The sequence below is a fragment of the Oncorhynchus nerka genome, linkage group LG27 (assembly GCF_034236695.1).
Source record: "Oncorhynchus nerka isolate Pitt River linkage group LG27, Oner_Uvic_2.0, whole genome shotgun sequence".
NCBI classification, from domain to species: domain Eukaryota; kingdom Metazoa; phylum Chordata; class Actinopteri; order Salmoniformes; family Salmonidae; genus Oncorhynchus; species Oncorhynchus nerka.
In genome coordinates, this window is record NC_088422.1 from 97157054 (window position 1) to 97169147 (window position 12094).

General features: G+C 51.1%; 1 protein-coding gene across 1 annotated transcript in view; it reads right to left on the bottom strand.

Moving 5' to 3' along the window:
- Positions 1-1486: 1486 nt before the first annotated feature.
- Positions 1487-12094, bottom strand: part of mapk6 (mitogen-activated protein kinase 6) — a 28115-nt gene continuing 17507 nt past the window's right edge. Inside the window, exons 4-8 of the mRNA XM_065012396.1 lie at positions 8555-8699; positions 7123-7287; positions 4502-4697; positions 2924-3047; positions 1487-2847 (exon numbers count right to left, since the gene is read on the bottom strand). Coding sequence (XP_064868468.1) covers positions 1657-2847; positions 2924-3047; positions 4502-4697; positions 7123-7287; positions 8555-8699 — 1821 coding nt within the window. The 3' untranslated portion in view covers positions 1487-1656. The remainder of the gene's footprint in view (positions 2848-2923; positions 3048-4501; positions 4698-7122; positions 7288-8554; positions 8700-12094) is intronic.

Consider the following 12094-nt stretch of genomic DNA (forward strand, 5'->3'; position numbering starts at 1 on the left):
GTGTGTGTGTGTGTGTGTATGAGGATGGTGTGTGTGTGTGTGTGTGTGTATGAGGATGGTAGTGTGTGTGTGTGGTGTATGAGGATGGTAGTGTGTGTGTGTGTGTGTGTGTGTATGAGGATGGTAGTGTGTGTGTGTGTGGTGTATGAGGATGGTAGTGTGTGTTGTGTGTGTGTGTGTGTGTATGAGGATGGTAGTGTGTGTGTGTGGTGTATGAGGATGGTATGGTAGTGTATGAGGATGGTGTGTGTGTGTGTGTGTGTGTGTAAAGCACTAGTGCGGCTTCGAATGTCTCTCGCTGCTGTTACCTTGAGGTAGATAACACATTCACAAAAGGTCCAGGAGTAATGGTTCGCTGCTGGCATCATGTGTCAAACAAACTACAGTATGAAATGAGGGGGTTTCAGGAAGCCTCTTTTGGGAAATTATACAGAAATAAATTAAAACACTTGGTAAAAATAATTAAAGTACATTTTCAAATAAAACCTCTTTTTTTTTTTTTAAGAAAAGCCTGTCCCCCCCCCCTAGTGAAAAGACCTACAGCGATTGTGATGTCAGTATGACTACGTCTCCCACAATACACCTCTCTCCTTTAGTTCACAATGCCCTCCCATCTTCTCACATTGGCTCTGTTAAGATATTTATCCTTCCTCCCACAGAGATGTAGAGATCATTACTTGGAAATAACCTGTTTTTGCATGGACATTTCCATTGAGGGCTTCCACCATTTTAAAGTATTGAACTGGGTGGGGATTCCTATGGGTTGGGAGCGATCAGCAGAGCATTTGTCTTCTTCAAATTGGTTTGCCTAGTTTGTAAATGGCTTTAAGCTATATGACCGCCATCTAGTGGCCACAATAAATGAAAAACACGATTTGGTTTCAAGACTCGAAGACTGCAGGTGGCGGTAAAGTCACCAATATTAGCGTTACACTCTTCAAACATCAAAAGAAGAATAAAATATACTACTTTAAAATAGAGATAGCCTCAATGGCACTGGCCATGTTGTCACAGACACCAGAATGGCACAGATACAAAGCTGTGATTTCTATACACCTCTTCCTGTGTTGACCACATGACTGATCTGAGAGGGTCTGATTGGTTTAAGTGATAGGGTGCAAACCTTCCTTTCACTTATTCAGCCACAGGTCTTAGATCAGTGATGAGCTCAGGGGAAAAGGCTGCAGAATCAACAGGGCTGTTCTGCTTAGAATCGCACCACTTCTCATATCCCTCCATATATCTCCCCCTATCCATTCTCCACCTTCCTTCTCTCTTCCCCATTCCTTCTCTCCTCTCCTTCTAGACTACAGTACTCAGTGTGCAGTGTAAATGCTGCCAGTTTGTGGATGCTGAGGGATAATTGGGGAGATCAACTCAGGTAGGGTCAGTGACCCCCGGAGGTAATAACTCTGATGTTTGATCTGCAACTTTTCAACCCAGTCTATTTTACCTTTAACTCCTACAACAACAAAAATAAAAAAAATAATACAAATAAAAGTTTATATTTAAAAAAAGGAGCCATACGATCTGGTATGAAATGATTCAAGTAAAATAACATCACTATCATAATGAAATCAAATACAAGGACAACAGAACAGAACCAGCCTAGAGATCTTACACTGTGAGGAACATGGTATTGGATCATTTGTTTTTTTAATTCAGATGCTTGAAGAAGCTGCTGTAGGTTGTGTGGGCGATCTGAGGCGAGCATTTGACCGTGGAGGGAGCGAGGGAGGCCTGGATGGATTTGAGCGGCACGTCGGTCGTAGCATCGAATCCCGGCAGCGCCAGAGAGTCCAGCTGCATGTTAAACATGATTTCTCCACTCCGCGCCAGGAAGCCCGCCTCGTCCCGTTCCCTCTCCACTCCCACATCCGAGGGCTCAGGTTCTGGGGTGTCGGCGGCGCTAGCAGCACTCTCCCCGCTGCCCTCGTCCTTCCTGCTGAACAGTCTGTCCAGGTAGCTGGTGTAGCAGCTGTCCTTCTGGAGCTGCTCCTCTTTCCCAACGTCCCAGCGCCCCGCCCCGTCCATCAGACACCCACCTCTCTGCTCCTCCACCCTCTCCCCTCCTCCGAAGCTCTCCCAGGGGTGTGCGGGACGCGCCCCAGGCCCAGCGGTCCCCACGGTGATGCTGACCTGAGCAAAGTTCACCAGGCACTTCTCCTCCTTCTCCTGGCTGATGGTTTTGGACATGGAGCCTGACCGCGGAGCCTCCAGCTGGTACACAGACGAGTTGAGCTCGTTCAGGAGGCCCACCTCGCTCAGGAGGCCCACTCCCACCTCGCTCAGGAGGCCCACGTCCCCCAGGAGTCCCACGTCGCTGGGCTCAGTTCGCAGGCTCAGTTTGATGGTGCCGGCGATGAAGGAGTCAAAGTCAAAGCCTTGATTCTGTTGAGTAGTCTGGGTCTGGTTCTTCTCTTGCTGGGAGTCCTTCTCCACCGGGCCCTTCTCTACCTGTAGAACCATCTGAGCCTTCACCAGGCCGTTCTTCTCACACTTGCTCTTCTGAGCCTTGTGCTCCTTGTCTCTGCCTGCAGCCTGAGCCTGTTTCTCTTTACTCTGCTGCTCCTTCCAGTTGGACAGATCTATAATGAGCTTGGGCTCGTAGTAGTGGTTGACCTCGCTGTCCCTCCAGATCAGGTTATCCAGGTAGGACGGAGACACCACCTTGTAGTTACAGGTGTGGGAACACTCCAGGTCACAGTACTTGTTCTCGTGGTGAAGGTCAAAGTGTTCGTCATCGGGGTCGGGCCACGAGCGTTCGGGAGTGAAGAGGGAGGAGTAGCCGTATGAAGGACCGTCCAGGAACTCCCGGTCTCCGTCTGCATACTTACGAGGGTCCACCTGGAGGGGTAGGAGGGGCAGGGGTTAGGGTGGTGACTTAAGGTGTGTGTGTGTGTGTGTGTGTGTCTCTCCGTACCTGAACCTCCTCCTCGTCAGTTTGGTCAGACAGAGCCCGAGGGTCCACCTGTACCTCGTCAGTGTCCAGAATGCTGTGGGTGTGGAGGTGCCAGTCCCCTTCTGAAAGCTGGCTGTCACGGTACCTGCTGGGTGGAGGGAGATAAAAGGGTTAAGACAACCCAAAGCACAAACCCCTGAGTCTGACCTCCACAGTAAAAGAAACCCTCTTCTATAACTAACTAGCTATGGAACCCAGTGTGTGTATGTAGACTACAGTACATCTCCATGGAACCCAGTGTGTGTATGTAGACTACAGTACATCTCCATGGAACCCAGTGTGTGTATGTAGACTACAGTACGTCTCCATGGAACCCAGTGTGTGTATGTAGACTACAGTACGTCTCCATGGAACCCAGTGTGTGTATGTAGACTACAGTACGTCTCCATGGAACCCATGTAGACAGTGTGTGTATGTAGACAGTACGTCTCCATGTAACCCAGTGTGTGTATGTAGACTACAGTACGTCTCCATGGAACCCAGTGTGTGTATGTAGACTACAGTACGTCTCCATGTAACCCAGTGTGTGTATGTAGACTACAGTACATCTCCATGGAACCCAGTGTGTGTATGTAGACTACAGTACGTCTCCATGGAACCCAGTGTGTGTATGTAGACTACAGTACGTCTCCATGGAACCCAGTGTGTGTATGTAGACTACAGTACGTCTCCATGGAACCCAGTGTGTGTATGTAGACTACAGTACGTCTCCATGTAACCCAGTGTGTGTATGTAGACTACAGTACGTCTCCATGGAACCCAGTGTGTGTATGTAGACTACAGTACGTCTCCATGTACCCCAGTGTGTGTATGTAGACTACAGTACGTCTCCATGTACCCCATGTGCATCTCCATGGAACCCAGTGTGTGTATGTAGACTACAGTACGTCTCCATGGAACCCAGTGTGTGTATGTAGACTACAGTACATCTCCATGGAACCCAGTGTGTGTATGTAGACTACAGTACGTCTCCATGGAACCCAGTGTGTGTATGTAGACTACAGTACGTCTCCATGGAACCCAGTGTGTGTATGTAGACTACAGTACGTCTCCATGTAACCCAGTGTGTGTATGTAGACTACAGTACGTCTCCATGGAACCCAGTGTGTGTATGTAGACTACAGTACGTCTCCATGTACCCCAGTGTGTGTATGTAGACTACAGTACGTCTCCATGTACCCCAGTGTGTGTATGTAGACTACAGTGCATCTCCATGGAACCCAGTGTGTGTATGTAGACTACAGTACGTCTCCATGGAACCCAGTGTGTGTATGTAGACTACAGTACGTCTCCATGTAACCCAGTGTGTGTATGTAGACTACAGTACGTCTCCATGGAACCCAGTGTGTGTATGTAGACTACAGTACGTCTCCATGTACCCCAGTGTGTGTATGTAGACTACAGTACGTCTCCATGTACCCCAGTGTGTGTATGTAGACTACAGTGCATCTCCATGGAACCCAGTGTGTGTATGTAGACTACAGTACGTCTCCATGTACCCCAGTGTGTGTATGTAGACTACAGTGCATCTCCATGTACCTGTCCCAGGTGTGGCTGTGACCCTGGTCCATCAGTAAGATATCATCCACCTCATCCTCTATGTGGAAGGGGTGCAGCGAGACGGGTTCGTCCAGGGGGAAGGAGTAGTCAGACATGTAAGGGTGGGCTAGGGCTTCTTCTGCTGTCAGACGGTCCATGGGGTTAAAGGTCAGGATCTTTTGCAGGAAATCCAGGGCTGGAAGGGAAGAGGAGCATTTACCATGGTGCAGTGTGGCATGTACGGGCCAATATGGTATAGAATAGGAGTGTGTTAGTTTGTGTGGGTTCATCTGGTGGTATGTCAGGCATCAGTTAGTCCAGTGGGCGTGTGTGTGTACGTCACGAGTGTGACTGTGTGTCTAGACTCACGCTGTGGGCTGACGTCGGGCAGTAGCTTGGCCAGTAGCTTGGCCAGTGGGTTGGCCAGTGGGTTGGCCAGTGGGTTGGCCAGTGGGTTGGTAGCTTGGCCAGTAGCTTGGCCAGTAGCTTGGCCAGTGGGTTGGCCAGTGGGTTGTGTGGCTGGGACATGTCACCGTGTATGTGTCTACACGAGTGCGAGTCTAGACTCACCCTGTGGGCTGACGTCGGGCAGTAGCTTGGCCAGTGGGTTGGCCAGTAGCTTGGCCAGTGGGTTGGCCAGTAGCTTGGCCAGTGGGTTGGCCAGTAGCTTGGCCAGTGGGTTGGCCAGTAGCTTGGCCAGTGGGTTGGCCAGTAGCTTGGCCAGTGGGTTGGCCAGTGGGTTGGCCAGTAGCTTGGCCAGTGGGTTGGCCAGTAGCTTGGTCAGTGGGTTGGCCAGTAGCTTGGCCAGTAGCTTGGCCAGTGGGTTGGCCAGTAGATTGGCCAGTGGGTTGGCCAGTAGCTTGGCCAGTGGGTTGGCCAGTGGGTTGTGTGGCTGGGACATGTCACCGTGTATGTGTCTACACGAGTGCGAGTCTAGACTCACCCTGTGGGCTGACGTCGGGCAGTAGCTTGGCCAGTGGGTTGGCCAGTGGGTTGGCCAGTAGCTTGGCCAGTGGGTTGGCCAGTGGGTTGGCCAGTAGCTTGGCCAGTAGCTTGGCCAGTGGGTTGGCCAGTGGGTTGTGTGGCTGGGACATGTCACTGTGTATGTGTCTACACGAGTGCGAGTCTAGACTCACCCTGTGGGCTGACGTCGGGCAGTAGCTTGGCCAGTGGGTTGTGTGGCTGGGACATGTCACCGTGTATGTGTCTACACGAGTGCGAGTCTAGACTCACCCTGTGGGCTGACGTCGGGCAGTAGCTTGGCCAGTGGGTTGGCCAGTAGCTTGGCCAGTGGGTTGGCCAGTGGGTTGGCCAGTAGCTTGGCCAGTGGGTTGGCCAGTAGCTTGGCCAGTAGCTTGGCCAGTAGATTGGCCAGTGGGTTGGCCAGTAGCTTGGCCAGTGGGTTGGCCAGTGGGTTGTGTGGCTGGGACATGTCACCGTGTATGTGTCTACACGAGTGCGAGTCTAGACTCACCCTGTGGGCTGACGTCGGGCAGTAGCTTGGCCAGTGGGTTGGCCAGTGGGTTGGCCAGTGGGTTGGCCAGTAGCTTGGCCAGTAGCTTGGCCAGTGGGTTGGCCAGTGGGTTGTGTGGCTGGGACATGTCACCGTGTATGTGTCTACACGAGTGCGAGTCTAGACTCACCCTGTGGGCTGACGTCGGGCAGTAGCTTGGCCAGTGGGTTGTGTGGCTGGGACATGTCACCGTGTATGTGTCTACACGAGTGCGAGTCTAGACTCACCCTGTGGGCTGACGTCGGGCAGTAGCTTGGCCAGTGGGTTGGCCAGTAGCTTGGCCAGTGGGTTGGCCAGTAGCTTGGCCAGTGGGTTGGCCAGTAGCTTGGCCAGTGGGTTGGCCAGTAGCTTGGCCAGTGGGTTGGCCAGTAGCTTGGCCAGTGGGTTGGCCAGTGGGTTGGCCAGTAGCTTGGCCAGTGGGTTGGCCAGTAGCTTGGTCAGTGGGTTGGCCAGTAGCTTGGCCAGTGGCTTGGCCAGTGGGTTGGCCAGTAGCTTGGCCAGTGGGTTGGCCAGTAGCTTGGCCAGTGGGTTGGCCAGTGGGTTGTGTGGCTGGGACATGTCACCGTGTATGTGTCTACACGAGTGCGAGTCTAGACTCACCCTGTGGGCTGACGTCGGGCAGTAGCTTGGCCAGTGGGTTGGCCAGTAGCTTGGCCAGTGGGTTGGCCAGTGGGTTGTGTGGCTGGGACATGTCACCGTGTATGTGTCTACACGAGTGCGAGTCTAGACTCACCCTGTGGGCTGACGTCGGGCAGTAGCTTGGCCAGTGGGTTGGCCAGTGGGTTGGCCAGTAGCTTGGCCAGTGGGTTGGCCAGTAGCTTGGCCAGTGGGTTGGCCAGTAGCTTGGCCAGTGGGTTGTGCGGCTGGGACATGTCACCGTGTATGTGTCTACACGAGTGCGAGTCTAGACTCACCCTGTGGGCTGACGTCGGGCAGTAGCTTGGCCAGTGGGTTGTGCGGCTGGGACATGTCACCGTGTATGTGTCTACACGAGTGCGAGTCTAGACTCACCCTGTGGGCTGACGTCGGGCAGTAGCTTGGCCAGTGGGTTGTGCGGCTGGGACATGTCACCGTGTATGTGTCTACACGAGTGCGAGTCTAGACTCACCCTGTGGGCTGACGTCGGGCAGTAGCTTGGCCAGTGGGTTGTGCGGCTGGGACATGTCACCGTGTATGAAGACGGGGATAACACTGTGTAACTCCTGCCTGTCCTCTTCTCTCAGCACAGGGATGGACTCCAGGATCAGCTGCATCTGCTCCAGTTCATGGGCTCCTGCAAGAACACCGGTTCAACACAGGGTTAAAAACACAGGAGGACACTGGGTTCGTTTACACCCAACTGTCAGACCACCAACTCAGTGGCCTTGTGGTTAGTCCATCCTGAGATTGAAAGGTTGAAGGGGGGGGGGGGGTTTGATCCTCGGTTTGAGTGAGTGATATCAAAGACTCTAAAAACAGGACCTGATGCTTCTCTGTCTGGTCACTAAGCATAAGATTCAGTCAGTTTAGCTAGCCAACTCTCCAGGTTACCTCAGTTTAGCTAGCCAACTCTCCAGGTTACCTCAGTTTAGCTAGCCAACTCTCCAGGTTACCTCAGTTTAGCTAGCCAACTCTCCAGGTTACCTCAGTTTAGCTAGCCAACTCTCCAGGTTACCTCAGTTTAGCTAGCCAACTCTCCAGGTTACCTCAGTTTAGCTAGCCAACTCTCCAGGTTACCTCAGTTTAGCTAGCCAACTCTCCAGGTTACCTCAGTTTAGCTAGCCAACTCTCCAGGTTACCTCAGTTTAGCTAGCCAACTCTCCAGGTTACCTCAGTTTAGCTAGCCAACTCCCCCACTCTCCAGGTTACCTCGGTTTAGCTAGCCAACTCCAGGTTACCTCAGTTAGCAAGTTACCTCAGGCTAGCTAGCCAACTCTCCAGGTTACCTCAGTTTAGCTAGCCAACTCTCCAGGTTACCTCAGTTTAGCTAGCCAACTCTCCAGGTTACCTCAGTTTAGCTAGCCAACTCTCCAGGTTACCTCAGTTTAGCTAGCCAACTCCCCAGGTTAGCTACCCAACTCTCCAGGTTACCTCAGTTTAGCTAGCCAACTCTCCAGGTTACCTCGGTTTAGCTAGCCAACTCTCCAGGTTACCTCAGTTAGCAAGCTAACTTTCAAGGTTACCTCAGGCTAGCTAGCCAACTCTCCAGGTTACCTCAGTTAGCAAGCTAACTTTCAAGGTTACCTCAGTTTAGCTAGCCAACTCTCCAAGTTTCCTCAGTTTAGCTAGCCAACTCTCCTGGTTACCTCAGTTAGCAAGCTAACTTTCAAGGTTACCCCCCCCAGAGTTAACACTGATATAGACAAGCAGCTCCATATCCAAACCCCCCCGTGGCACCACTTAAAACTGTCTGCCCCATATCAGTCACACCATGTCAGAGAGTGTGAGCTCTGCCAGAACCCACGTGCCATGAAGCCTGTGGCCTACATTTCTGCCACGTAGTTCAGTGGCACAGTGAACCTGCCTCACCGGTAACCCGTGTGAGTCTGTGCTTGACTGACCTGCGAAGAGCGTTTTCCCGGTGAGCATCTCGGTGAAGATGCATCCGGCAGCCCACATGTCAATGGCCTTGGTGTAGTTGTTAGGAGAGAGCAGCAGGCGAGGAGACCGGTACCATTTAGTCACCAAGCCCTCAGAAAGATGACCCTGGAGAAGGACGCAGAGAGGAAGAGGGGAGGGTGAGTTAACACTTCTTTAGTGAGAAGTGCACACTAAGAGTTGAACGGGAGCAAGAGCCTGATAAAGCTGAATTCATAGGACCCCTCCCTCTCTCTCCAGAATGACTCAACCCCTCTCCCTGTTCAGAATGACTCAACCCCTCTCCCTGTTCAGAATGACTCAACCCCTCTCCCTGTTCAGAATGACTCAACCCCTCTCCCTGTTCAGAATGACTCAACCCCTCTCCCTGTTCAGAATGACTCAACCCCTCTCTCCAGAATGACTCAACCCCTCTCCCCGTTCAGAATGACTCAACCCCTCTCCCCGTTCAGAATGACTCAACCCCTCTTTCTCACTCTGTGTGTGTTCAGAATTAATAAACAGAATGTGACTGAAACTGGTTTATCAGCTCTTATGAGATACACCTAAACCACAGACCCATAAGTTACTAGTTTAATTATATGAATGAAACAGATGTCATCCTACTGTACTGCTGTGTGTGTGTGTGTGTCTCTCTCTCTCTCTCTCCAGGTCTGTATAGACTTCAAAAGCACCATTGATCCTGTTAACTACATTCAGCTAATGACCTCTTAATGGTTGAGAAGCAGAGACTCATCAAAGCTGTATCAACAGAACAATCTGCTTCTGGAAGCTTCCCCTACCGCTCCCTACAATGGACCCTGGTCAACAGTAGTGCACTGTAAAGCCCTATAATGGACCCTGGTCAACAGTAGTGCACTGTAAAGCCCTATAATGGACCCTGGTCAACAGTAGTGCACTGTAAAGCCCAATAATGGACCCTGGTCAACAGTAGTGCACTGTAAAGCCCTATAATGGACCCTGGTCAACAGTAGTGCACTGTAAAGCCCTATAATGGACCCTGGTCAACAGTAGTGCACTGTAAAGCCCTATAATGGACCCTGGTCAACAGTAGTGCACTGTAAAGCCCTATAATGGACCCTGGTCAACAGTAGTGCACTGTAAAGCCCTATAATGGACCCTGGTCAACAGTAGTGCACTGTAAAGCCCTATAATGGACCCTGGTCAACAGTAGTGCACTGTAAAGCCCAATAATGGACCCTGGTCAACAGTAGTGCACTGTAAAGCCCTATAATGGACCCTGGTCAACAGTAGTGCACTGTAAAGCCCAATAATGGACCCTGGTCAACAGTAGTGCACTGTAAAGCCCTATAATGGACCCTGGTCAACAGTAGTGCACTGTAAAGCCCTATAATGGACCCTGGTCAACAGTAGTGCACTGTAAAGCCCAATAATGGACCCTGGTCAACAGTAGTGCACTGTAAAGCCCTATAATGGACCCTGGTCAACAGTAGTGCACTGTAAAGCCCTATAATGGACCCTGGTCAACAGTAGTGCACTGTAAAGCCCTATAATGGACCCTGGTCAACAGTAGTGCACTGTAAAGCCCAATAATGGACCCTGGTCAACAGTAGTGCACTGTCAAGCCCTATAATGGACCCTGGTCAACAGTAGTGCACTGTAAAGCCCTATAATGGACCCTGGTCAACAGTAGTGCACTGTAAAGCCCAATAATGGACCCTGGTCAACAGTAGTGCACTGTAAAGCCCTATAATGGACCCTGGTCAACAGTAGTGCACTGTAAAGCCCTATAATGGACCCTGGTCAACAGTAGTGCACTGTAAAGCCCTATAATGGACCCTGGTCAACAGTAGTGCACTGTAAAGCCCAATAATGGACCCTGGTCAACAGTAGTGCACTGTAAAGCCCTATAATGGACCCTGGTCAACAGTAGTGCACTGTAAAGCCCTATAATGGACCCTGGTCAACAGTAGTGCACTGTAAAGCCCTATAATGGACCCTGGTCAACAGTAGTGCACTGTAAAGCCCTATAATGGACCCTGGTCAACAGTAGTGCACTGTAAAGCCCTATAATGGACCCTGGTCAACAGTAGTGCACTGTAAAGCCCTATAATGGACCCTGGTCAACAGTAGTGCACTGTAAAGCCCTATAATGGACCCTGGTCAACAGTAGTGCACTGTAAAGCCCTATAATGGACCTTGGTCAACAGTAGTGCACTGTAAAGCCCTATAATGGACCCTGGTCAACAGTAGTGCACTGTAAAGCCCTATAATGGACCCTGGTCAACAGTAGTGCAGTGTAAAGCCCTACAATGGACCCTGGTCAACAGTAGTGCACTGTAAAGCCCTATAATGGACCCTGGTCAACAGTAGTGCACTGTAAAGCCCTATAATGGACCCTGGTCAACAGTAGTGCACTGTAAAGCCCTATAATGGACCCTGGTCAACAGTAGTGCACTGTAAAGCCCTACAATGGACCCTGGTCAACAGTAGTGCACTGTAAAGCCCTATAATGGACCCTGGTCAACAGTAGTGCACTGTAAAGCCCTACAATGGACCCTGGTCAACAGTAGTAAAGCCCTATAATGGACCCTGGTCAACAGTAGTGCACTGTAAATAATGGACCCTGGTCAACAGTAGTGCACTGTAAAGCCCTATAATGGACCCTGGTCAACAGTAGTGCACTGTAAAGCCCTATAATGGACCCTGGTCAACAGTAGTGCACTGTAAAGCCCTATAATGGACCCTGGTCAACAGTAGTGCACTGTAAAGCCCTATAATGGACCCTGGTCAACAGTAGTGCACTGTAAAGCCCTAATGGACCCTGGTATTAAAGCCCTACAATGGATCCTGGCCAACAGTAGTGCACTGTATTACCTATAAAAGACCCTGGTCAACAGTAGTGCACTGTAAAGCCCTACGGCTCACTATTCCCTACATAGACCCTGGTCAACAGTAGTGCACTGTAAAGCCCTACAATGGACCCTGGTCAACAGTAGTGCACTGTAAAGCCCTACGGCTCACTATTCCCTACATAGACCCTGGTCAACAGTAGTGCACTGTAAAGCCCTACAGCTCCCTATTCCCTACATAGACCCTGGTCAACAGTAGTGCACTGTAAAGCCCTACAGCTCCCTATTCCCTAAATGGACCCTGGTCAACAGTAGTGCACTGTAAAGCCCTACAGCTCCCTATTCCCTAAATGGACCCTGGTCAACAGTAGTGCACTGTAAAGCCCTACAGCTCCCTATTCCCTACATAGACCCTGGTCAACAGTAGTGCACTGTAAAGCCCTACAGCTCCCTATTCCCTACATAGACCCTGGTCAACAGTAGTGCACTGTAAAGCCCTACAGCTCCCTATTCCCTACATAGACCCTGGTCAACAGTAGTGCACTGTAAAGCCCTACAGCTCCCTATTCCCTACATAGACCCTGGTCAACAGTAGTGCACTGTAAAGCCCTACAGCTCCCTATTCCCTAAATGGACCCTGGTCAACAGTAGTGCACTGTAAAGCCCTACAGCTCCCTGTTCCCTAAATGG